Raw genomic sequence first — 27,664 nt, forward strand, 5'->3', positions numbered from 1 at the left:
CTTCACGGCTTCAGAGGGTCACCTGTCAACAAAACACACACTCTCTTTAGCTGCTCATCCACATTACTGCAAGAGTTTAGAATTACAGTTTAATTAAACCTAGAAATGTTACTGTTCTTTCCTAATTCCCAACGTGTGTAAAATAATTAACTCCTCAAAAAAAATGTACAAACTTTTAAATCCATACTTTATAATGTTATTCAAACATATTAATCAATAATAACATTTAAAAATAAAATTTCAGTTAACGTTAGTTATTATTTTGCACTCTTCATGAAACTTTTCATGTGATGACTTTCAATGTATTTAAACGTTTCATCTCGTCTCTTGAGAAACCTTTACTGGAATTAAACTTAAATAAAGCACTTCCTTCAGGAAAAGTAAAGAAAGCTTACTAACGTTATCATTCATTTTAAAAGAGAATGGCACAATCTCTTAGGATGTTTCACTAGCATTAGCATGATCAAACTTGTAATCATTTGAGCTGTAATAGTGACGGAGGCGATCATCAGTAAAATAAATATTATCATATTAGCTTTGTAACATATTAAAGAAAACGAAAAGTTATAAGTTATTCAGTCAAAAAGGGGTGAGCTGACAGCATGCTAAGCTAATTTAGCATAGGCTAAAGGAGTCACAGCTGTCATTGAGCCTCATATACAACAATAACAACAACAAATGTCAAGATTACTCATTACATCGACTAAGATGAGAGATTTAAGAATGAACTTAAAAATGTAAGTGGTAATTTCGGTAATATTCTTACATACCCTCATCTGTTCTCCTCCGATCAGTGTCCGTGTTACACGGTCGGTGACTGACGTAATCCGCCCTCAACGGTCTCGCGATAGCTCGCTGTAGTAGGCCGGTGACGTCATCGTAGTGTATGTAATGGGCGCAACGAAAACTTCATGAGATCAAGTTGTTTTCTTAATTTAATGTTAAGGGTAAACTAAGACTAATTTCTAATATTATACATTTCAGCTAATATTATACATTTCAGCTAATTTCTGATATATTTAACGATAAATGATTATTACTGAATGAAATAAAACTGCAGTTAGATGCAATATTTTAGCATGTCAACAGTATAAATTCTAAGAAAAGTATGAAAGAAGAACATAACCGGACAGAAGGGGCGGATCTAGAAAAATATCGATGGGGTGGCGAGAAGGGGCAGGAATTTTTGAGGGGTGGCAACATATGGCAGACGTAATTTAGTCACAGTTATCAGTTTGATGATAAATATATGTGCACACTACAAGCACACAGGCTATCATTTACAATCTTAATCTCATGCAATTCATGTCTTGCATTTGAAACAGTTATATCAAACATTACAAACATATAAGGAATAAGTGACCATATCCCATACCACCACACTCACTAATGCATACAGTATGCATCAACATGTAATTAAGAGCATTATAAAAGGTTCAGTGTTCCCAATATGTCAATTTATTATAAGAAACACAAGATTTTAACAGCCATTTCCAGCTGGGGAGACTCAACTGATTTTCTACTGTTTAGTGTTAATCACCATCTAACTCAACCAGTCAAGAGCTAGATTTAGCCTTAGATGTTATATGAATATGGTCCCTGATGTTACGTACCCCTTTAAAAACAGAGATCTAGGGGTGAAAGGGGGGTAACAAATAAACGGTGGAGAGAGACTGAGAGAACTGCCGTCTCCAAGTTCCAGGGCAGATACACAAGAAAGCTCAGTAACACCAGTTTGAGCGAACAACCAGATGTATTTTATTTAACAGAATGGAAAAATATAGCAGTAAATAAAAGCAGAGAGAGGAAGGAGGAGTAAAAGAAACAAGATCACAATCTACACACATACACACAGTAAACCCAATGGTTAATGAAATCAAAAGACAAAATCACTTATGTCCCTATGGACGTAACACTGAAGCATAGGTTTTATTAGCTGACAATAATAATAAATAAATAAACATTATAGGCACAAATACAAATGTACTTTTAGAAATTGTTTTTGAAAATAATGGTGGTATTGTTTTGGCAAGCTTAAATTAAAACTTCTATGAAAATTTGTGTGATATTCCTTTAAAATAATGTTTTAGTATATCTTTTTTTAAGTATTTTACTAAGCAATTTCTTACAGAATTTCTTTGAGTTAGACCAAACTTTTATTTTGGTGGGTTGTAACCAGAGTTTCTGTGTTTTTTAATTAACTATTATTATTAGAGAATAGGAAGTATAGCATATCAAGTATGCTAATACTTGAAGTATAGCATACTCTACTGTAGTACTATATTTCTGTTTGAGTTTCTTCAAGTTATACCGAAATTTTATTTTGACAGGTTGTCATAAAGACCATTTCTGTCAGTCTGTGTATACGATACGATTGAAATCCTCTCATAGCACGCTGACGTGCACATGTGTAGCATACATCATGTGTCAATATAGTGAAGAGCTGAAAACACCACGCGTACTTCTCTGTTTGTGTGTGTGTGTGTAGTAGAGCACACATTCCCAGAGACGTGTATAACAACACCTTCAGGGTTCCCATAAGCAGGATTTATTGTTGTGCCCCCCTTCCTCAAATATGATGATGGAAAAAAAAAACTACTATATGGGTGAAAAAATAACTTTAATCAAATAAAAAACTAAATGAATAAATTGTATTATTTACAAATCACAATTGTAGCTCTCGACATTTACCTATGGCTATAACTTTATTTTATAAATTTATTTTATAGTCTCAAGCATTCAGAAATCATGCAAAAGGAAATTAAGCAGTTTTACTATGATAAAACCATGGTTTATTTTTGTAAGGGTTGTGATATGCATGTTTTTTGTTGAAGAAATTATAAAGCCTGCGTCATCTATAGCAAAAAGGTGTCCAGAAATGAAAGATTAAGTGAATATTTGAATGAAATGTTTGGTAAGTAGCCTAAACAAGGATTTGATCATCCTGTAAGTGTAACAGCAGCAATTACATGGCATTTGTAATAACATGTAGGCCTACATAAATTGTTTATTTTGTATTTGCCTACATTATGTACTTTAACAGTGTTATTATTAACCAATCATTATTGCCTCATTCTTTTTTTTATATAATGCATTTTAAGCTATTTTAAAGGCTATTGATGGCTTAAGTCTGTTTTTATAGCAACAACCACAACAGCAACAAAAATATTACAGTATATTAATATTTTGTAAATTATTAGAGTTTGGGGATCGCAAATAATTTGAATCAGTTAGGGAGTTCGGAGCGGTTTCGTGAATCATTTGAGTCAGTTCGGGAGTTCAAAGCGGATTCGCGAATCATTTGAGTCAGTTTGGGGATTGTGAATCATTTGAATCAGTTCGGGATTTCGTAGCGGGATTGCGAATCATTTGAGTAAGTTATGGGGATCGCGAATCATTTGAATCAGTTCGAGAGTTCGGAGCGGCTTCGCGAATCATTTGAATCAATTCGAGAGTTCGGAGCGGGTTCGCGAATCATTTGAGTCAGTTCGGGAGTTCAAGGCGGGTTCGCGAATCATTTGAGTCAGTTCAGGAGTTCAAAGCGGGTTCGCGAATCTTTCGAGTCAGTTTGGGGATCGCAAACCATTTGAATCAGTTCGGGAGTTCAAAGCTGGGTCGCGAATCATTTGAGTCAGTTTGGGGATCGCAAACCATTTGAATCAGTTCGGAAGTTCGGAGCGGTTCGCGAATCATTTGAGTCAGTTCGGGAGATCGTAGAGGGATAGCGAATCATTTGAATCAGTTTGGGGATCGCAAATCATTTGAATCAGTTCGCGAGTTCGGAGCGGATACACGAATCAAGAAAGATTCAGGCTTGTAAATTTTCAAATTGGCCATAACCTTTAATTCGTTGCTGCAAACTGGGGTGGCAGCAGGGGTGGCAAAGCTTTCTTTTAGGGTGGCATTTGGTAAGTGTTTTATTTTAAAATGACAAATATATAGCTATATAGCTTTTCATTCAAATTATTAGCTTTTCATTAAACCCAGCAGTTCCTTAAAGTAGCATGCCCAACACTGGTTATTTTAATATGCCAAGAATTTTCAGTTTGATTCTAAATTTCTATGAAATCATTAGTTTTCTTGACACAACAGTGTTTTACATTGCGATGAGTGAGGAAACAATGTGCAGTGATGATGTGCAATGTTACGAAAGTGAAGTGAAGTGTTGCAAAAGCATGTGAAATAGTCATACTTCATTTGATTAACATGATTTCCACCATTACACCAAAGCAAAGAAAATGGGAAATTAATCCTTCACAACATCATCCTGTGCCATTAAAGACATTGAGATGGTGACATTTCTTTGTGAAGACGGCATAGCACATGAATTATGATTAAATAAAAACAGAAAAATGATATACAGTTAAGTTAAACTCTCTTGATGCTTCCCTTTTCTTGGTTTGACGTCTGTCTGTTCACACCACATCACATCCTGTGGTCAGTCTGCAGTGTGTGCATGGTTTAATTTTCCTTACTTTTGTCTTAACATCAGCCGAATGGAGTGTTCATTTTGGTCATTCAGTTTTTTTTTCATTCAGTATTATTGTTTTTATTGAACTAATATTAATTTTTTTAATAACCATCTTTTCTACATTCAACATGGCACAGAGACAGAAGAAAGGTAACACTTTCAATTTGACTTAGTGACTTTGCACATAGGTGTATTTTTTATTGTATTTTATTTTGACTTTTGAGTTTCTGAAATCTATTTATTGGATATCAGTCTATCAAGGCACCACATATTGCACTGATTACTGACACAAATGCATCACAACATTACCTGGTCTTACTCTCTTTGTAACAGATGGAACATTTTCAAATGCAGCAAAACTATCCACCGACTCCATTACAAGGTTTAGATTCATTGTGTTTGGAAGTGATGAGGTTCTGATTAATGAAGCTTGTGATATTATTCTTAGATCAGCAGATAGAATGGATGGCACTAAATATGGGACATGTGAGTTTAGAGAGGCGTGTGTTAGCGGAAGTCTTGTCTCTGTAGTAAAAACTCCTGCTTATGAGCTAGAACACTTGAAAACTTACCTGGCCTTCAGAAACAGAGTCAGATCTATGAAGAGAGACATGGAGTTTTGTTACTCACTGGTCTTTCCTGGGCCTCATGCTTTTCTTTTAGTGCTTGGAGATGTGCGTAACTCTGGTAAAGAGCATTACATTTTACGAGCTCTCAGTGAAGTGTTTGGCCAGGAGGCATTAGACTACAGTATGGTCTTATTTATGCATGAATACAGGTACAGTGATATAGACAGCAACCGATGTGTGAGAAAGTGCAGGAAAAAGTTCCACATTTTAAAGAACAATGAGGAAAATGTTCTAAAGCTATTCCATGACGCTACTAAGACAATGATAAAACAGAGAAAGGGGAGGTTTTTTACAAAGGATTTTGACTTGCTAGTCAAAGCTGAAGCTTACTTTAAGATAGAATTTGATGCTAAATATGAGGAGCGGGAGAGTATACTGAGAGGAAATCTGGCAGAAATGAAAACAACTGAGGAAAGTCTGAGAACACAAGTTACAGAAATGGAAAAACTGAATTCTGAAAACATGAGAGAACTACAAGATCTGCGTAAAGAACTGGATGCTCAGAAAGCCGGAGCGAATCAGTTAAAAAAGGAATTAGATTATTCCCAAAGCAGAGAGAAATATTTAAGTCAACAGATGGATGCTCTCAGAAAGACAAAAAATGAACTGAAGGAGGAGCTGTATGCCCTCAGGTATTATAAGAGGAAGTTAGATGTAGAACTGACTGCTTTCAACGTGAGAGAGAGAGAGAGAGATGATCCTGCCCACAAAAATACAGTTAGAGCCTAACAGATTACAAGAGCAAAAAGAAGAAGGCCTACAGGCTCCTGCGCAAGAAGAGCATGACAGACAAAATACTTCAGATAGAAGAGAAGTGGAGCTGGATGAGAGAGAGAGAAAACTGCTGCAGGCCTCTGGATCACAACATGTTGAACACATCTCTACAGATGTTACTCCCTCTTGTGGTAAGAGTTTCACCAAAGGAATGACCACATTCAGTCACATTCAAGATTCATGTCAACATCATCCACAAACACACAATTCTGATATAATACAATTCATCTTCAGTACTACATCTGGTAAAGTAGTATTTTAAACCCTGCAAACCTCTTTCTGTCAAATGTTTTGCTCATAAAGTGGACACCTTTCTTTGCACGTATCTTTTGCCTTCCACTTTTATTTTGTTTTTTTAAATTATGAATAACGTGTTCTGTTCAGTCATAGTATCTGAAGACAAACCCAAATCTGAAGAAGACACTGGATCACTTGAGTCTGAAGGACTGAAACTTACGAGACAAGACAGCAAGAAATTAGATCCACCTATTAGTAAGTATTATTTCATGGATTTGTAGAAAACTGGTCCTCTGGACTTACATTGTGTCAACTTCTTTGGTAAAACCTTCCTTTGTTATGGATGTCAGCATTTTTATTTACTTAGACACACACACCTTGAAACTACAGTCATATGATAAAACTATTAAACCAAGCATGACAAGAGCAATGAAATATAGAATTACATAAATTAACAATAATAATAAAATGATTAAATTAATAATTATGCAAATCAAATGACAAATAAATAATTAAAAATTATAAATGACCAGATCATAGAAATAACAAGATATTTGGTTGCTCTATTAAAAAAAACACACAAGCGCAGGCTGCTGTTGAGAATGCTTATCCTTCAAAGTCCTGTATTTAAACTCAAGATGTCATTGTGTTTTTTTCAGTGTGCGAAAACAAAGTCAAACCTCAGAGAGAAAGAGAATGTGAGATGGAAAGTAGAATAACAGATTCACAAACCAGCAGATTACTTCAAGGTGAAGGACTGAAACCTGTGAGACAGAACAGCCTTCAACATCGACCCGACAGTAAGTATTTCACATACAAGCAAGTTACCAGTTGAGGTTTTGCTTGTTAAGTGTGTTTGTGCATCTTACTTTACAATGAATAACATTTGCTTTCATTTTTTGTATGATGGCATTCAGACATTTTGTGGCTTAAAAGTTGGATTCCAAATAGTTTTTAGTTTTGAATATGATGTTCTTTTCAATCGTAGTGTCTGAAGACACACTCAAACCTCAAGAAAACTCTGGATACTTTGAGTGTGAAGGACTGGAACTTGTGAGACCAAAACAGCAAGGAATTACTGTAGATTCACTTAATGGTAAGAATTATTATATGGAAACGTAGAAAATGTTTATTACATAAAAGGTTTTTAGGCCTGTTACTCATTTCATGGGGGTGTTGGAGGGAGGGGGACAAGTAAAAAAAAATGCTTGCGGAGAAAGAGTTAAATTGAGTGACCTGTACTCTGATAAAACTATAGTTATGCAAAAGTATGTGATTTTTTTTTCTCTTTTTCTCTTTCCATTCAGTTTTCTTGAGTGAAAAGTGCCAATATCCCTCAGAACTGAGTTAACATGTAATGGGAAACGCTTCATGTACTCCCACATGATAGCAGTGCATGTGTTTCATACTCTGTGAGACATATATATATATATATATATATGTATATAGCATATTTGTGCTTTAGTAACTGTATTAGTAAGAATATTTTGATATGGTTTTTGATATTTTCTCTGAATGTTTTATGTGTATTAGTAACAGGTTTGTTGATCTGGGTTTTTCATTAAAAATCTGGTATAGAGGATATTGAACACAAAATGAAAATTTTAATTCCTTGATTTATCGTATCATCTGATCACATGCCCGTGTATCTGTTTACATCATTGTGAAATATGAAACCATGTCTAAAGTACTCCCTTGAAGGTTTTAAACTTTGAGCTAAACTGAGCAATAATGTGATCTTTTTTATAAAGCCTGTAAAGTTTTGTAGGATAATGTACTATAAACATGCTATGTGTAAATAAATAATGGCATAGATTTATTAAACACTAATAATTTTTTTTTTCAATCTATTGTAAATTTGCTATTTTTATTGCAGATTGTAAACCGCAGTAATGCATTTTTTCTTTTAATAAACCAGCTGTAAACACAACTGCATTAACAATGACGTGAAATAAAAATACAGAAAGTTAAGACACAGCACCTATAATAAGATTAAGAAAGTAAAAGTACAAAATAGACATTACGAAACATGACAACTTGTTATATCATAAGGGAATTCGTTGGGTAAGTAAAAAAAAAAAAAAAACATTGAAATGTGCTCTGAAAGTGCATGCTATCTCTCTGCTGCTTCTGGTATTTTCTAACTGTGCCATGCATTAAGTCATGTGGGTGCACATGGTCGGCGGGCAAAATTCGCACAACGAGGGCCACAGTGCAGTGCCAGGCCAAAGTAGTTTAATACTCAAAACCTGTTAACAGCAAATCTTGTCTGATACATAAAATACCCAGAACTCTATAAACAGTCTTTTGTCAAACAAAACGTTTATTAAGAAAAGCCAAAGAAAGGGCAAAAGCTGGAAAATAAAAAACTGACGATGATAGAAAAGGAGCTGAGTTTACTGAATAATCTTAATTCTATCAGAAAGACTCGGAGAGAAGGTAAACGTTTACCATATTCTAAAAGTTTTACAGATGGTAAATCATGTATAGTTGTATAAATGTTATTTAGACACGTTAGGGGATTTTGGGATCAAACAGCCTATAAACACTTATAGACGAACATGCAAATTAATGAAGACAGAAGTATATGAGAATGAATATTTGGGCTTTTGTGATTTTAGCTTAATAATATTTTTTCTTCAATATTTGTATTATTTTAAGGGGATTTTACTGAACGTTAACCTCAAAATCATGTACCATTTATCATCTGCAATATCATGGTGTAACCTCTAGATGGCTGTATAGATCTATATATATATATACTGTAAATAGGCCTACATATAAACGTTTGCTGCAGAGTGAAAACTTAAAGATGCCATAGAATGCATTGATACAACATTTTAAATTGCTCTCTGATGTCTAAATAGAATGTGGCTTAGGTAAGAGCAACAATTCTCCAGAAACAGTTTTACATGTCCAATTACAGCCCAGGGATTTGTCACTAGAATGAAATGGTCTGTTTTTACCTTATTTGGAAGGGTCATGAATAATAATGTTGAGCTGTGCTCTGATTGGCTGTTTGACCGAGCGGCTCATTTCAGTGGCTCACACAGCAAACAGTGTCCAGAGTGACCCATGGTGAGATTATGCATTTATCCTTATATGTTTGAGCCTGTATCAGAAGATACCAATTTTGAGAGATTTTGCAAGAATGTTTATAGTCCGTGGCATGAGCATGATCTCTACGAGACGCTGGCCATGTGAATGAAGCTTGAGAGACAGTTGTGAGTGAGGGCCCTGACCCAGCCTCTGTGTTGCCAAATCCGTCTTTTATAAGCGTTTTTGGACTTGTCTTTTGGACTGTAACGTCACAGTGGTGTTCTGTTGGCCTCTTTCTTTCAGTGGTCTTTTGCTTGCACGATATTTACATAAGAACGTAGAAACAATGGTGTTTGAGGCTCACTGTATGTCATTTTCATGTACAGAACTCTTATTATTCAACTGTACCAAGGTAAATACAGTTTTCCATTCTATGGCACCTTTTAGACATAAAGCATGTTTACTTGTATCAGGTTATTCACTGATATATTTTCAGACATTATTAAAAACTAAATTTTGTAAAAGTTGAAATTTAAATGTTGATTTGTCATTGTATCGCAATTTGGACAGGGAATCATTTTGTTAGACTACTCATAAAGCTACAGCGTGATCAGTTTCACAAAAGTCATCAGAATAAATATCTGCTCCGTGTGACCAGGGCAATATTGTAAAACATAGAATTGTCTATTTTGTAATTTTGCTGGAAATGCAGAAATGAGCTGTAATTTTGTTTTATTTGTAACTCTTGGGTAGATACTTTTATAATGTATATTGCATTACCAGTTACTGTTAATACAACAGATCTCTGGGGTCCCCAAAACTCCCATTCCCCCTGAACGGTAAGTATAAATGTGTTTGTGTGTTTGTTCTGGTGTGTGTCCAATATCTAGTTTTTGTTTTGTCTAGGTACATCTGTCATGTGCACATTACAAAAGGAAGGTAGCCTACATCAAGACAGTCAAAAGTGGAGCCTAAGAAATAAGAAAATATTACCAATAGCTGTGCTTTGGTGCTGCATTGATATGCCCACATTTGGACAGAAACCTTTGCCAATGCTGTCCTGTGATTTATCTGTAAAACAGCTTAGAAACTGAAAAGTAATTTTTTATGTATATATTTTATATAAATGTTTTTATATTTTTAATTTAAAAAAATACATATTTCTGTTTACAAAGTAACTAAAACCCACAGCTTTAACGTAAAGAGACGGTGCAGAGACAAGACCGAAGAAAAAAGTTAAACTATCATTTAATAGAAGCATGCATTCTTCTCAGAAATAGCCAAATTAATACTAAGGATATTCATTTACATATATTAAATGTTTTTATTTATTTATCTACTTATTTTAATTAATGCTTATCCACCCACCCCTTAACCTTTTCCAGCACAAAAAAAAAAAAAAAAAGACAAAACAAAACAAAACAACCTCTAGTCATCATTGTGTCCTAAGGAATAGTTACATATTATTATATTATCTAAATATATTGCCTGCGTGTTTGTTGTTGTGTTACAGTTATGCTTCTTTTCAATAAACGTGTTAGCTTACGAGCTTCTTTTCCTAATGACTGAGCTACAGGAAAGCTGTTCAACTTATTATTGCTGTTAATCCTAAAAATGCAGCTGTAAAAGTGCTCATTTTGATTTTTATTTATTTAATAAAAGTAATAGAAATACTAGTAAAATTAAGCTGTATATCAAATTACACAAATAAAGGAAATGGCAAGAAATGTTTGCTTCCTGCGTACCCTTAAATATGTAATGTAAAAGGTTATTTAAGGTAATTTTATTTGTTGTTGTTGTTTTGCCCTTGCCACCCCTATACACTCTTAGACACACCCCTGCTTTGGATCCTGATGTGTGTCAGATACATGGATTTATTTCACTTCAGAAGATGAATACAGATGCTGACATTGTTTCAGCTTGGATTAATTGATAGTTTTTAAAAACAAAACTTTTTTTTGTTCACAGCACAGTTAAGCAGGTAAGCAGAATTATTAATTTCTTTGTGAAGTTGAATATGTTGTGCTTGATGTTATGGTTGGATAATTTAATATTCTGCCAGTCAAGGCCTTTTTTCTGACCTCCCTTATGAAACAAAAATATATTGCAATATAGTGGAATATATTACATAAAATATGTAATATATTAGGCATATATTCTTATATATATTTATATTTTTGCAATATATTGCAATATATTAAAAGCGGCAATCATTTGTATATTTAGCAAAATATTATATAATATTTGTATCATCAATATATTATTAAATGTATTCAAATATATTAAATATTAGAAAATAAAAAGGGAAAATAATATATTACCATATATCACAATATATTTTAAGAAATATATTGGTAAATATATTTTCCTTTCGTAAGGGCTGTGCTCACAAAAAGCTGCCTCTCATACACAGAATTATGCCAAAATACTTTGTCTTAAGTGAATAATAACATTTGAGATAGAGATGTGTCTTAGCCTTAAGGTAACAGCAGCCTAATAATCCTGCTGCTGTCTGTGTCAGTAATATTAGGGAAAGGAACTAAAGGGAAATATTATTTTGGAATTTTAACATTTGATTAGAACTTTGTTCAGTTTATTTGAGTTATTGGTTGAATGTTTATTTGTTAACTTAATGACTGACTGTTTACTTTTCTTATAAAATAAAATGTTTCAAATGTATATTAGGTTGCTTGTATTTTTATTAAAATCACGTTACACAAAAGTTCCTTGTTTAGGTATAGGCTGCTGATTTATGTTCACTCTATTCAGCTTCAAAGATACATTTTGCAAAATGTCACTGACTAAATACATTTGACATTTTATAAACCTTAATGCAATCAAAATGTTAGAAATAAGAATGAAGAAGTAGAATTGGAAATGGAATTGCTATTTACTATCCAACCGTACAACCATATCTTTTATATATTTATAACACAACTTATAATCTTCAAAAGCCCTGGTTTCCTTTGTTGTTCTTCTTGTTCTTCTAGTAATATGATATTACCAGTTATGTGAAAACAATGGAAAAGAGGGTTTCACAAAACCATGAAGGACTTATATTAAGATTCTGGAAAGTTCACACATACATGCTTTCTTCACATGCGTTTTACAGCTACCCTTCAGTGTTGTGCATTTACAGATTGAGCCAAAAAACGTCCAGAAGAACATGGGGGCAGGAAGTGTAAGTCATATATATCTTTTTATACGTAAACATTTGGAACAGCTAATGCAGCTTATAAACTTAATAAGTAATTTGCATTCATTCGGTTTTTGTTTAAATATTAACTTACATTTGTTCATACATAAACTGATACAATCATAAAAGTTCAAGTTTTTTTTGAGTGTTTAGGAATCTTAAGCATCTGATGAATGAGATGCCAAAATCTGAATTTGAAGATATGGAAGATATGGAAAAGAAAGAAAAAACACCCTGATGACTTTTTGTTAGTCGTAGCTGCCTGTTGGTGTGTGATCATAGGTTTTAAATATTATAGCCATAAGAAAATAAAGTCTTTTTATATTTTGGTTATCACTGAGTGCAAATGAAAACGTATGATTCAAAAGCTAAAGAGATGAGATAAAAAAATCCACATACAGTGGATAGAAGCATGATTTTCTTAATCAATGAATGAATGCAAATGTAAAAGAGTCCATGAGAAACAAAGTTTAATGTAATCTCTCATCATACAGTCCAGACAGAGAGAAATTGAGCTGCAAAGAAGAGCAAAGGAACTGGATGAAAGAGCGAGGGAACTGGATAGAAGAGCGACGGAAGGGAAGACAAAAGCTCCTAAGTGTAAGAATTATGTTACTGATTCACATTTTGATTGATGGATATTGTGGCAGAGGGTCATAAAATAATTATACTTTCATAAGATACACTAGCAAGTTCAAGCAAATAATAGACATGTATTTCCATATAAAACACTTTATTATCAATTATTTCTCTTAAAAATGAAGAAAAGTAAAGGAGAAAACAAATCGCTAAATGTTAAATATATAGCATGTACAGCACACAACACAGAGTTGTACAAAAATAGTACAAAACCTAATATTTGCAGAGAGAGAAAAAACATTCATTTATAGCAAAATGTGAATTAAAATAATCAAATTAATTACATTAAAATAAATTACATATCTCAAAATAAAAAGGAAAAATTATAAGCAGAAATAGCTTTGCCTAAAAAATTAGGCAATTGTAAAATTAGGCAATTACTGAAATTAAGCACTGTAATTGCCCAGTGGTAAAATGTGAAAAATATACTTAAATGAAAATATATATAGAACACATGTCTTGAACACAAACATTGAAAATAAAATAGTTTTTAACTGTAAAATAACGTTTCTCTTTTAGAAGAAATGCGTTCTACCTATACCTCTGCTTAAAATGAATAAATATCCATGAACACACTATAGGAGTGTGTGAGGTTATCATGGAGTTCAAACAGTGTTGTTCTGATGCTCTTTAATGTTTGTGTGACAGGTTGTGGTTGCTGCTTCATTCAGATATCATCACAGAAGACAGATCAATCAACTAACATGATCAATTCACAAGTTAGTAATGATAAAAATTCACATATTGAAGGTAGGTTAGGTTTTAGTCTCAGTCCAAGAGTTGTGTAACTCATCAGACCATCACACTCACCAGACTACTGATCACAGAATACATTTCCCATCATCTATTTTGTATTATCTTACTTAAAATATTATGCATGACTATGAAATTAATTAATATACTGATCAATATGCTGAATTATCCCTAAATACTGATTGGATGTATAAAGGCTGCTTTTTCCATTGAACTGCATCTGTTAACTGAAGCATTCCTATGAACTTTGGATGATTTCCAGAAGTTGACAGATTCAATGAATGTCTCCTGGGATCACCGCCAACCAATACTAGGCAGAAAGTTGATATGGCCAAGTTTCATCATTAAGAAATACCAGATGGGCAAGTAATAAATTGTGGAAAACCAGACAAGGATAGCCAATAAAAAAAATCCGGAACTACCAATTATGATAAGAAAGAAGGGTATGAATAAGTGCGTAGTGCCTAAGAGGGGCCTAAAATCCATGTTTTCCCTATTTAAAGACAGTTACATGAGTAGTTATATGAGTAACTATAATGACACAAAATAAAACGTGGCGATTTTATAAGCGGATTTTGTATGGCGGAAGAGCACTTTGCAGCACTTCGACCTCGGCGTAGTAATATCAACTCGTCACGTTGGTTGTATTGATAGAAGTTAGAGGGAGACGGAAAGTTTTCAGGAGAAAATAAAAGGCCAAATGACATAGAAGGAAATGTGGTACTATTGATTCAAAGAACAAAATAATAGGGCCACAGGGTGGCGCAAAGAGAAGTTGAGAAGGGTAGTTTAATCGAAAAACGTTGTATACAAAGGAAGCTGGTCATAGGCTTACGATCAATGATGAAACAAGCAGGAAATTCATAAGCCATTTACAGAGTCCTCTCATTTCCCAATAAAATAAAATAAATATCTTCAAATTGTGTGTGCTGCCATTATGACAGGCATCCAGTGGATGGTGATGTTTTTTAAATAATGGATTCAAAGACAGTTTAATTACTAAAAGAAACAAAAGAACAGATGATAATTAGAATGTGGTTTCAACACGATACTCGTATAAGGTTTAGTGAAATTTGTTATTCTAGTTAGAATGGAAATTATACCAGGAGCATAGTTACCAAGAAAACAACATCTGTTAAGACAAGAGACTGTGTATATTATATAGATATGAATCTAGATATATATAGGGGGATGAAATATATAGAGAGACACGCCAGATGACTATGACTATTATACAGTGACCTGTTATTTGATCCTTTGCAGAGTTTCTGATATTTCTGGAAATCACTATATTTCCACCAAAATGTGGATGATAAAGCTATGCTGGTCACTCCTTCTTGGTTAGTAGTTCATTTTAAAGCTAGAAATCAAGAAATAAATCAAAAATTCTGAACCCAAGCTATTGCAAATGCTGTGATTACCAAGGATTGCGTGATGCTAATAATGTTGGCCATGGATCCAAGACTATGCAGAGATCTCCAATCATTTCATACAGTATATACGAGTTTGGAAAAATGTTTTATGACTGCAGTGATTAATACAACCCCATGACATTTACATTTAGTCATTTTTAGCATACGCTTTTATCCAGCTGTAAACATTCTGGGCCTGTCGCACAGTGAATGTCACATTGCCTATGTCCAGTAGCTTTGGATCAGAGTTATGTCATTAATTTAGAAGTGGTGGTATTCCCACCTTGATATTTAGGATGGATAACTAAACATAAAACTTAGAGCAGAGTAAATTAGAAGGCATAAGCAAAGTCCCTCAATTGCACACTGTTGGATTTTTGATTTAGCAACATTTCTTGTTAATTCAGTTTCCAATGTGCATGGTTTTGACCATTGCACAAGGAGGGAAGTGATTGGAAAAATAAAACTTAGGTTGAAATTTTTATCCAAAACAATGTCAGAAAAGTTATGTGCTATTAATATTGTATGTATGTAGTATTTGGATTATGGATGAATGGCTTACTAAAGTGGGAATAATTACATTAGGTTGTTATTTTGGTGCTTGTTTTGTTCTATTGTGTTGTGCCTTTCCTCAGATGAATGATGGCCAATGCAGTAGCTAAACAATTTGTGTAAAACTTTCCTGAAAGAAAATGGAGTGGTAGGGAAGGGGTGCCTTTTATTTTCCTTTCTTTATTTTGTATCTTTTTTGTAACTTTTGATAGAGAGGGAGTTAGTTTCTTCATTGTACTTTATTTTCCATATTATGTAGTAGTATTAGAATACTTGGATAGAGTAGGCAGGAAGTTAGAGGGTTTTATGTATTTTATTTTGGCACATGCCCCTTCCTGAAGTCATTTACTCCTTAAGTCATTTATTTTTCAAGTAATTTATCTTTGAATCATTTTTTTTTAAATTGTTATGTAAAATGTGCTTATTTTTTAAAAGAAAGGGGACATTGAAGGTCTTAAGCAGTTGTGAGGGATGAACCAGAGTATCATCTATTGCATTACATTATCTTTTTTTAATTTTTTTACTAATTTTAATCATTTGAATAATCGTTTGTATCCTCTACATAACCATGACAACAATTGGCAATGCTGCCATCTCATGCACATGCTTTAATAATCATTGCTGATTTCTTTTGACTCATTGTTTATCGACCCCCAAGAATGTATAGATAGGGGAGCAGATTCTTTTACTCTTCTCTAGCCAACTGTGGGGAGAGATGTTTGGATCCAACTTCCTCTGGAGTGCAGCATCATAAAGAAACCTTTTGTTAAGAGGTGATGGAGGACCATTATTGGCTCATAGACAGATACCCAGCCAGCAATGACATGTGGGGCCCAGATGGGTTAAGTACGGGTTTCATGGTTACTGTGTGGGCATGGGCTTTGGCTGGGTGAAATCAGCGGGTCCCGTGTAGGTTTTGTAGTATGAGTCCCACATAGGAAGCCCATATGAGCTGATTACATGGGCCCATAAGGGACAGGCATGGGCCAATTGGGCATGGGTTTGAACTGAGAACACAAATATGGGTCTTGAATGGCATAATTATGGACAAATTGGGCATTGGTTTGAACTGGGAACACATATATGGGTCCTACATGGTGCATTTATGGTCCAATTGGGCATGGGTTTGAACTGAGAACACATATATGGGTTCTGCATAGCATATATATGGGCGAAGTGGGCATGGGTTTGATCTGGGAACACAAATATGGGTCTTGAATGGCATAATTATGGACCAATTGGGCATTGGTTTGAACTGGGAACACATATATGGGTCCTACATGGTGCATTTATGGTCCAATTGGTCATGGGTTTGATATGGGAACACATATATGGGTCCTGCATGGCATATTTATGTGCTAAGTTGGGTTTGAACTGGGAACACCTGGGTCCTGCATGGCAGAGGGGCAAAGCGTAGGCCTATTGAGTTATGTAATTACTTACTGTACAATTTTAAGTAACTTGTAGTAACTCTACATGTAGGCTAATCAAGCATGTTGAGATTGAGTAATTGTAACTCAATGCATTTCAAGTCACGCTAATCACCAAAGAACAGACATTGCATACATGTAGATCTTTTGCCAAAACAATCCATCAGTCATTTTTGTTAGTCGTGCAGAAAATGAAATATATAACTTCCCAAAAATGTAAATGGGGCCTACATTTACCGCCCATGAAGCCCTCATCTGGGCCCCCTCATGTGACTGCTGGCTGGATAGAGGATAGGTGGATTTATGGTGTTGCACTCTAGGCAAAGGGCTTACTGGTGAGACTAAGTCTAAGAGGGTCCCATATTATGTTATTTATTCAATATGGTCTTATCTTACTTAAAATATTATGTATGACTATGAAAATAATCAGTATGCTGAATTATTCGCAAATACTGATTGGATGTATGAAAGCCCACCCATTGGGAAGTACTGCAAGTTTTCCATTGAGCTGCACCTGTTAATTAACCCAACATGAACCTATGAAGTCTTAGTTTTTGCTTCTGGAACTCCATTTCTTGAGTTTTATTTCATGACTTTGAGAAGACCATTGGCACTAACAAAGCTCACCTGAAGCTGATCAACCTTCATCGCCAGCACTAAAGTCATTGCCTGATTTAATACGACAGACCTCTTACATTGTGTTGACCACAATTGCTACTCCAGTTACCTCGTTCAAAGTTTCTCTCAGTTATCTTAAAGCCTCCAAGCTGTCTTCCAAGAGTCCTCTGTCTCAACTTGTTTCTCTTGTTTGTGTGCTCAACCAGATCTAGAAGACAAAGACTCAAATTGAATCATAAATGTTTATCATCACCATCTATCTCAACATGTGTCATTTACCTGTTTGTCAATTGTGTTCCTGCTAAAACATCTAATAAACCAGTCTGTTTAAGTTGACCTTATTTCTAGTCATTTCGGTCTGTGTCTGTACGTGACAGTATGCAATGTTTTTCTTAAACACTTTTTGTTACAGCCCGCTGGTTTAAACATTCTTCATCTGATTAGATAAACTAAGAGTGAAAAAGTATCTAGTTCAGTATCAAAGTTTTGGAAATAAAATGTTTTGACTGCCAACTTGCCAACGGTTCAGACTTGTTTGGGTAGCAGAGAATTAAGAGTGTAAGGCTGAGATACTGGTTCAAACAAGTGTTTGATTAGATAATTTATGTATTAATATAGCTTTAAAAAAGTTGCTGTTTGTAGCTTGCATGCAATGACTGGGCTGAACATTTTGTGACATCTTAATTAAACTTGTGAACTGATTACATGAACTGACCCGGTGATGTCAGGCTGCATCTGCATTTGTCACTAACATGAACTAACATCTGCATTAAAGAATTGTCACTAACATGAAACCACAAACTGCTAGTGAAAACGTGAATTCTGTTAATCTGTCAAAGTTATGATATTTATTTTTATGCATGACATTGTTCTTTAGATTAAAGGGTTAGTTCACCCAAATAGCAAAATTATGTCATTAATAACTTACCCTCATATTGTTCCAAACCCGTAAAACCTCCGTTTATATTCGGAACACAGTTTAAGATATTTTAGATTTAGTCTGAGAGCTCTCAGTCCCTCCATTGAAACTGTTAATATTGACCAAAATGTATTTTCGATGCTTCAAAATATTCTAACTGACCCTCTGATGTCACATGGACTACTTTGATGATGTTCTTCTTACCTTTCTGGACATGGACAGTATACCATACACACAGCTTCAATGGAGGGACTGAGAGCTCTCGGACTGAATCTAAAATATCTTAAACTGTGTTCTGAAGATGAACGGAGGTCTCACGGGTTTGGAATGACATGAGGGTAAGTTATTAATGACATTATTTACATTTTTGGGTGAACCAACCCTTTAAAGTTTAAGCATATTGTTTGCGAACTGCAATTGATTAATTAAAAACAAAGTAGTTGATATGCTGTGTTGTTTTTGTTTTCTAGTAGCAGTAATATGCAGTTATTAGCCGTGTCCACTGTATTTTTGTTGGTTTTCATGAGACCCCCATTGAATGACCAGGACCCTCCACTGCCCCCCCAATCAAAATTGTCTGGAGCTGCCACTGACTGTAGATGATGATAACTTTAAACTTTTTGCAATTTTTCTCTGAGAAACTCCTTTCTGATATTGCTCCACTATTTTTCGCCGCAGCATTGGGGAAATTGGTGATCCTCTGCCCATCTTGACTTCTGAGAGACACTGCCACTCTGAAAGGCTCTTTTTATATCCAATCATGTTGCCAATTGACCTAATAAGTTGCAAATTGGTCCTCCAGCTGTTCCTTATATGTACATTTAACTTTTCCGGCCTCTTATTGCTACCTGTACCAACTTTTTTGGAATGTGTAGATCTCATGAAATCCAAAATGAGCCAATATTTGGCACGACATTTCAAAATGTCTCACTTTTAACATTTTATATGTTATCTATATTCTATTGTGAATGAAATATGAGATTTGTAAATTATTCCATTCCTTTTTTACTCACAATTTTTACAGTGTCCCAACTTTTTTGGAATCAGGTTTGTACATTTCTAAATGCAATAGGTCACTTTCAAACAGAGCTAATAGAACCATCAATGGGTTTAAAATTCTCAAGAAGATCTGCTGTTCAAAGAATGTAGTGACACATGTTTTTATCCATCACTTTGAAAAAACAGCTGGTGGCTTGTAAAAACACGGTGAGTACCTTGAAGGACACGTATTCCACCACGGTTGATGATTATATTAACCAATCTGCATGTGGAACACCTCACTGACATCAAAAACATGGAACGACAACATAACAGTTTAAAGTTATTCTGGTTTCTGGGCAGCTGAACGGGAAGTGAAGCATGCTTTAAAAATAACAATGTCAACTGAATTGAATTGTTGAAAAGTTTTTAAAAGGAGGAGTATTTGAATATAAAACCGAGATCAATAGATTCCATCAAAATTTGGCAATAGTGCTTATTAGACATAAGGATGCTTTTATGAATCATGCATTTAGCATTGCTACAAACAGTCATGCTTGTTATGAATTCTTGTATAGGAATGGTAAATATTTGAACAAGCATCAACGTGCCCACAGTTCTTTCAACTAAATGCTTCCATGAGATTTTGTCCATCTGAAACAAGTTTTGTTTTTGCCTGAAACATGGCACAAAGACCCCCAAGGAAAAGTAGGACAGACTTTCTCTGATTTAAATATTATCTGCCTTATTAATTTTATTTAATGTTTTATTGTTGGAGAGGAAAATGTTTAAGAACTGAAGAGCCTTTGATTATACTTTTCAGCTTTATTGCTGTTTTTGTACACAAAAACTTTCATGTATGATTCTTGAGATTTGTTTTTCAAAATTAATGTTACTTATGACTGTGAATGCCTTATGCTTCTCTATATCATATCAACACTAGAGTCATGGACCTTCATGGTTGGTATATTTACTGAAACTTCTGTGAGGATGTAAATGCAGCAGTAAAGTTTTTCTTTTCTATATATTCAGTAAGTTGAAAATATTAAACTTAGATATGTTTCTTAGTTATGTATGAATAAAGACCATTGATTAGGGCCCTTTTAAATCCATAAAATTCCTATTTATTTATTTTCCTTTTTAACAAATCAAGAAAAACTAAAAAATAATTCAAACTATTATGGGTACTGCCATACAACTATTATGGATAGTCCTATTATAGAAGTCTCTTATATAAAACTGTCAGAGTAGCCCCGCATATTCATAGACTCGGGGGTGGGGGGGTGATGTGTGGGCACGCATATGTGACTTACTGTACTCATAGGATGTTCTTCTCCCACGTTGATCAGTCTGTAGAAATTAGTTCGGCGAGATGTAAATCATTTAAAATGTGACAGCCGCTGTCCTCTTCTGAAACCGTTACGTTACCTACTTCAGCGAGCGCACAAGCCTGTGAAAATCTTACCCAGATACAGCAATGCTATTTTCTGATTGGCTGATCGGTAGCTATATATATATATATATATATATATATATATATATATATATATATATATATATATATATATATATATATTTTTTTTTTTTTGTCTCACACTTTTCAACAGTACAAACAATCACACATGCAGAGTATCAATACAGTGTTGAATTAGATGCTGTTACTGTAACCACAAATCACAAATTATGACACAAGGCCAGGTTTGTAAATAAATCCACTCGACTACATAGTCTTCTCAATGCGTCATACATACACTATCAGTGAATAAGCATGAAATAAACTCATAACAGAAGGAATAAGGAATAACACAAACATACATAATGAATAAAGCATAACATGAAACGCATACAACAGTACATACGCTTTACTTCATGTCCGAATAACCAGCGTGCGAGCTAATCACGGCACATTTATGCTAATCATGTGCTCGGAATTGATGGTTAACATTAAACAGTTTATGGACATATCAATCATATGCATCTAGAAAAACAATTAATATAGAGAACAGTCTTTCTTATAAAGCGATTACAGCAACGATGGTGTCCCTTGTGTACATTTTATACCTGTAAAGGATGATATTAAATGAATGAGCGTTCAAGCGATGTTTCTTCACCTATGCTTTATAGTGATGGCCGATTCGTGAACGAATCGTTCAATTTAACCGGTTCTTCTTAGTAAGAACCGGTTCGCGGAAAAGAATCGAACAAGAGGGCTTCCCATCACTAATGCTTTAACATGAATGAAGCATAATATCGCGAGAACTCCCTCAAAAACGCACGCAGTGGCGCGCACCTTTTCATTCAACCAATCACACACATCCATCTCCAGCTATGATAATATACATATTAAATCGAAACTCTTATGAAAAAAAAACCAAAATAGTTGTAACATGTATTTTGATTAACACAGCATTTATAATATGATAGAAATTATAGACATAAAATATAAATCAAATCAAGGAAAATGGATATTGATAATTGTAGCTGGAGGACGTTCAGTCTCAGTCTTTTTACCTATATCCAGGGGCGGATCTAGAAAAATATGGATGGGGTGGCGAGAAGGGGGCAGGAATTTTTGAGGGGGGGCAACATATGGCAGACGTATATATACTGAATTTAGTCACAGTTATCACAGTTTGATGATAAATATATGTGCACACTACAAAAGGACACAGGCTATCATTTACAATCTTAATCTCATGCAGTTCATGTCTTGCATTTGAAACAGTTATAACAAACATTACAAACATATAAACAATAAGTGACAATACCCCATAAGCACCACCACACTCACTAATGCATATGCATCAACATGTAATTAAGAGCATTATAAAAGGTTCAGTGTTATCAATATGTCAATTTATTATAAGAAACACAAGATTTTAACAGCCAATGACCTTTCCAGCTGGGGAGACTCAACTGATTTTCTACAGTTTAGTGTTAATCACCATCTAACTCAACCAGTCAAGAGCTACATTTAGCTTTAGATGTTATATGAATATGGTCCCTGAAGCATAGGTTTTATTAGCTAACAATAATAATAAATAAATAAACATTATAGGCACAAATACAAATGTACTTTTAGAAATAGTTTTTGAAAAATATGGTGTTTTGGCAAGTTTAAATTAAAACTTCTATGAAAACTCCTTTAAAATAATGTTTTAGTATATATTTTTTAAGTATATTTTACTAAGCAATTTCTTACCATATTTTTGAGTTAGACCAAACTTTTATTTTGGTGGGTTGTAACCAGAGTTTCTGTGTTTTTTATTAACTATTATTATTAGCTAATAGGCCTACTTGAAGTATAGCATACTCTACTGTGTAATAGTACTATATTGAATTTCTTAAAGCTATACCGAAATTTTATTTTGACAGGTTGTCGTAAAGACATTGCCGTTTCTGTCAGTCTGTGTATACGATACGAATGAATGACGATAGTTTTATCAAATGAAATGGTGAAATCCTCTCATAGCGCTCTTGCGTGCACATGTGTAGCATACATCATGTGTCAATATAGTGAAGAGCTGAAAACACCACGCATGCTTCTCTCTGTGTGTGTGTGTGTGTGTGTGTGTAGTAGAGCACACATTCCCAGAGACGTGTATAACAACACTTCAGGGCTGCTGCTGGCCAAAATTGTGCCCATAAGCAGGATTGTATTGTTGTGCCCCCCTTCCTCAAATATGATGATGGAAAAAAACCTACTATAGGGGTGGAAATAGAAACTTTAATCAAATAAAAAACTAAATGAATAAATTGTATTATTTACAAATCACAGTTGTAGCTCTCGACATTTACCTGTGGTTATAACTTTATTATGACTCTAATTTATTTTATAGTCTCAAGCATTCAGAAATCATGCAAAAGGAAACTAAGCAGTTTTACTATGATAAAACCATGGTTTATTTTTGTAAGGGTTGTGATATGCACGTTTTATGTTGAAGAAATTATAAAGCCTTGGTCATCTATAGCAAAAAGGTGTCCAGAAATGAAAGATTAAGTGAATATTTGAATGAAATGTTTAGTCAGTAGCCTAAACAAGGATTTGATTGTCCTTTAAGTGTAACACCACCAGCATCTGTTTTTATAGCAACAACAACAAAATATTACAGTATATTAATACTTTGTAAATTATTAGAGTTTGGGGATCGCAAATCATTTGAATCAGTTCGGGAGTTCGGAGCGGGTTCGCGAATCACTTGAGTCAGTTCGGGAGTTCAAAGCGGATTCGCGAATCATTTGATTCAGTTTGGGCATTGCGAATCATTTGAATCAGTTCGGGAGTTCGTAGCGGGATCGCGAATCATTCGAGTCAGTTTGGGAGTTCAAAGCGGGTTCGCGAATCATTTGAGTCAGTTTGGGCATCGCAAACCATTTGAATCAGTTCGGGAGTTTGGAGCGGGTTCGCGAATCATTTGAATCAGTTCGGGAGTTTGTAGCAGGATCGTGAATCATTTGAGTCAGTTATGGGGATCGCGAATCATTTGAGTCAGTTTGGGAGTTTGGAGCGGGATCGCGAATCATTTGAGTCAGTTTGGGAGTTCGGAGCGGGTTCGCGTATCATTTGAATCAGTTCGAGAGTTCTGAGCGGCTTCGCGGATCATTTGAATCAATTCGAGAGTTCTGAGCGGCTTCGCGGATCATTTGAATCAATTCGAGAGTTCGGAGCGGCTTCGCGGATCATTTGAATCAATTCGAGAGTTCGGAGCGGGTTCGCGAATCATTTGAGTCAGTTTGGGGATCGCAAATAATTTGAATCAGTTCGGATGTTCGGAGCGGGATCACGAATCGCGAAAGATTCGCGCTTGTAAATTTTCTAATTGGCCATAACCTTTAATTCGTTGCTGCTAACTGGGGCTTTCTTTTAGGGTGGCATTTGCCCCGGTAGATCCGCCCCTGCAGCAATATATCCAAGGTAGTAGGCTAATGCTCATATTTTGCTTTTATGTTATACAAATAAAAACCATTAGTTAATTTATTGTTAATTTAATTCAGTATATGACACAGTCTTTATAGAGATCAGTATTATACTGCATTATTAGAACAAGCTTTTTTCTGCATTAAGAACAAGCTTTTCATTCAAAATGCTTTCATAAATGATGGTCCTGGACTGTGTAATGTAGTGTCGCCATCTAGTGAACAAGACGCCATATTAGATCAACACAACTCAAAACAAAACTATACAACAAAAATAATAATAATAATAAGAATTAAGTAATGTCTAACAACACTATCTAGTTAAAAAAATAGTTTTACATGAACACACTGCATATTTAAAGGGTTACTTCATTCAAAAATTAAATTTCTTTCATGTTACAAACTTTGAGTTGCTTTTCTTCTGCAGATCACAAAAATATATTTTGAGAAATATTATTTGGGCCTCAGTGTTGTTTAAAACATATATTTAGTTTCACAGAAGAAATGTTTGTAATGGCATAAAGGTGTGTGACAATTTTTTTTTTTTTTGAAGCTTGTTAATGTAATTTAAAATTTCACTAGATGGTGAAAATGAGTTGTATTACACAAAATACAGTATTTTTTTATTACAACATATACTTAAAAAGCATACACTTTCTAATTTTTTTAATCTATTCTGCAAGTTTCACTTCTCTTTTCTGGCTTATTCTTCAAATTCTAGCACTGTTAATATTGTTAAAATACTTCTGTTTTTCCTCATTTGAAAGACTGGTACTTTTGGTAAACTGTTAAATGTCAAATGTAATGTTCTTGTTTTTGGTTTTCCACTTGCTCTGTATCATTCATTGCCTGCTGAATTGTACTTATGAAATGACTTGATTCTTTCTCAGAATCTGCCAAGAAAGATCTTTTACATTCACAACGCTCCATCTAGTGGACAACACTGTGTAAAGACTCGGGTGAAAACTGATGAAAGAATGAGCCAAATAAACTCTGAGTTGACTGAAAACACAGAAAGAGAAATGATTATCAGTTAGGCTCCCATGAAAACTAAAGCGCTTCATCAACAGGATCAAATGACCGAGTCAAACAAACATCTCCACCTTGACTAAGATAACACACGCAGCAGTCATTCAGTTCATGGATGCATGTGTCTTTTTAAGAGGGAGAAACTCTTCATTCTTAACAGTAAATCTTAGTCACCACCGCATCAGTGTAATATATAGAACTTCCTTTTTATTCTCATCACATCTCTAAGAATCAAACACCAAAACCTCTCAATTACTTTCTCAAACCGACTGGCTTTACTGGACGTGTACAACATATCCGTAGATCTGGAAATTACTTCATGCAATTAAATTTTTTTTTTTAAAACAATTCAGGTCAATTGTGTGATATATACTTATATATATATTAACAAATATATAACAAAGTATATAACAAAAAATTTAATAACTTCTAAATGCCCATTGCTTGTATTTCTTGTGTTTTGTTCAAATGTGTGTTAAAATCCCATGGGTTTTTCTCATATCCCTCTACCTGTAATCTACAGGTAAGGTACATGGTCCCACCAAACAGTCTTGCCTAAAAAAAACAACAACAACAAAAATTCATCATATCAGGTGTCTTTCCATGAAGAAAAAGAGAAAATCCAAAAAAAATTAAAGCTTCATATCAGGTGTCTTTCCGTGAAGAAGAAGAAAAAAAAACCCCTTAAAAATAACATCTCAAATGGTGCTCCAGTTCCAGTCCCCCGGATAAAGAAGGGAAACCCAGACATCTCATTCATACTGCAGTGATGCCATTTAATTGCTCTGATACCAGCAGGAAGATGTTCACAACCAAAATTTTTCAACAAAACAAGATCCAGAATGTCCTGGGGTTACATGAGCACCATTCAGTGCTATTGAAATCACATGCTTTGTTAGTTTTTTTTTTACCTTGAGTCTTATGAACTAATCCCCAGATATTATTTACTGTCATAAGATGCTTTATCCAAGTCAAAAAAGCATTGCACTATAGATCATGAGTGGCTATTGAACTTTAAATGAATTAAAAAGCAATAACTAGCTAACAGATCTGTCTGTTCCTCACACAAAGGAAATCTTGCAATCTTGAGCACGAGTCTCATAGACTGTTATGACATTTTATAGACATTGTTTTGTCATTCTGAAGTAATTAAGTTCGCTTTCATTACATGCAAAGAAAGGAAGGAAAAGATGTGAGTAAACGATGACACGTTTTCATTGCAATCCAAGAGCATGAAGTGTTTTCAGATGTTTTATCTGGAGAGAACTGTTGGAAACTGATACTAAATTCCTCTAACTCCCTCTCGGATCTTCTCTTCTCAAAATGAAACTGTTAAACGTCTTCTGAAACACCCAAAAGAAGTCAAATTGGGCGGAAGACTCGTATAGTGTTCAGGAGAAGCAGACCAGACTGAGAACTCTGGACAAAGTAAGAATATTGCTATCTATCTATCTATCTATCTATCTATCTATCTATCTATCTATCTATCTATCTATCTATCTATCTATCTATCTATCTATCTGTCTATCTATCTATCTGTCTGTCTGTCTGTCTGTCTGTCTGTATATATATCTACCTGTCTGTATATCTATCTATCTATCTATCTATCTATCTATCTATCTATCTATCTATCTATCTATCTATCTATCTATCTATCTATCTATCTATCTATCTGTCTGTCTGTCTGTCTGTCTGTCTGTATATATATCTACCTGTCTGTATATCTATCTATCTATCTATCTATCTATCTATCTATCTATCTATCTGTCTGTCTGTCTGTCTGTCTGTCTGTCTGTCTGTCTATCTATCTATCTATCTATCTATCTGTCTATCTGTCTGTCTGTCTGTCTGTCTGTCTGTCTGTCTGTCTGTCTGCCTGTCTGTCTGTCTGTCTGTCTGTCTGTATATATATCTATCTATCTGTATATCTATCTATCTATCTATCTATCTATCTATCTATCTATCTATCTATCTATCTATCTATCTATCTGTCTGTCTGTCTGTCTGTCTGTCTGTATATATATCTGTCTGTCTGTATATCTATCTATCTATCTATCTATCTATCTATCTA

At 34.5% G+C, this 27,664-nt stretch overlaps 1 protein-coding gene across 1 annotated transcript; it reads left to right on the plus strand.

The window, feature by feature from the left end:
* Positions 1 to 5,001: 5,001 nt before the first annotated feature.
* On the plus strand, positions 5,002 to 7,549 carry LOC113039007 (uncharacterized). The gene is made up of 5 exons (XM_026196866.1): positions 5,002 to 6,005; positions 6,259 to 6,366; positions 6,771 to 6,911; positions 7,100 to 7,207; positions 7,419 to 7,549. Exons 1-5 carry the CDS (start codon positions 5,795 to 5,797, stop codon positions 7,460 to 7,462), a joined length of 612 nt encoding a protein of 203 aa, XP_026052651.1. The 5' UTR covers positions 5,002 to 5,794; the 3' UTR covers positions 7,463 to 7,549.
* The last annotated feature ends 20,115 nt before the right edge of the window (positions 7,550 to 27,664 follow it).

Source organism: Carassius auratus, chromosome 21 (genome assembly GCF_003368295.1).
Source record: "Carassius auratus strain Wakin chromosome 21, ASM336829v1, whole genome shotgun sequence".
Classification (NCBI taxonomy): domain Eukaryota; kingdom Metazoa; phylum Chordata; class Actinopteri; order Cypriniformes; family Cyprinidae; genus Carassius; species Carassius auratus.

Excerpts from the sequence above, each read along its gene's own strand:
- LOC113039007 (XM_026196866.1), top strand. The coding sequence starts at position 5,795 with ATGATCCTGCCCACAAAAATACAGTTAGAGCCTAACAGATTACAAGAG. Across the intron at positions 6,367-6,770 it reads GAAATTAGATCCACCTATTA|TGTGCGAAAACAAAGTCAAA; the intron begins GTAAGTATTATT and ends TGTTTTTTTCAG. Across the intron at positions 6,912-7,099 it reads CCTTCAACATCGACCCGACA|TGTCTGAAGACACACTCAAA; the intron begins GTAAGTATTTCA and ends TTTCAATCGTAG.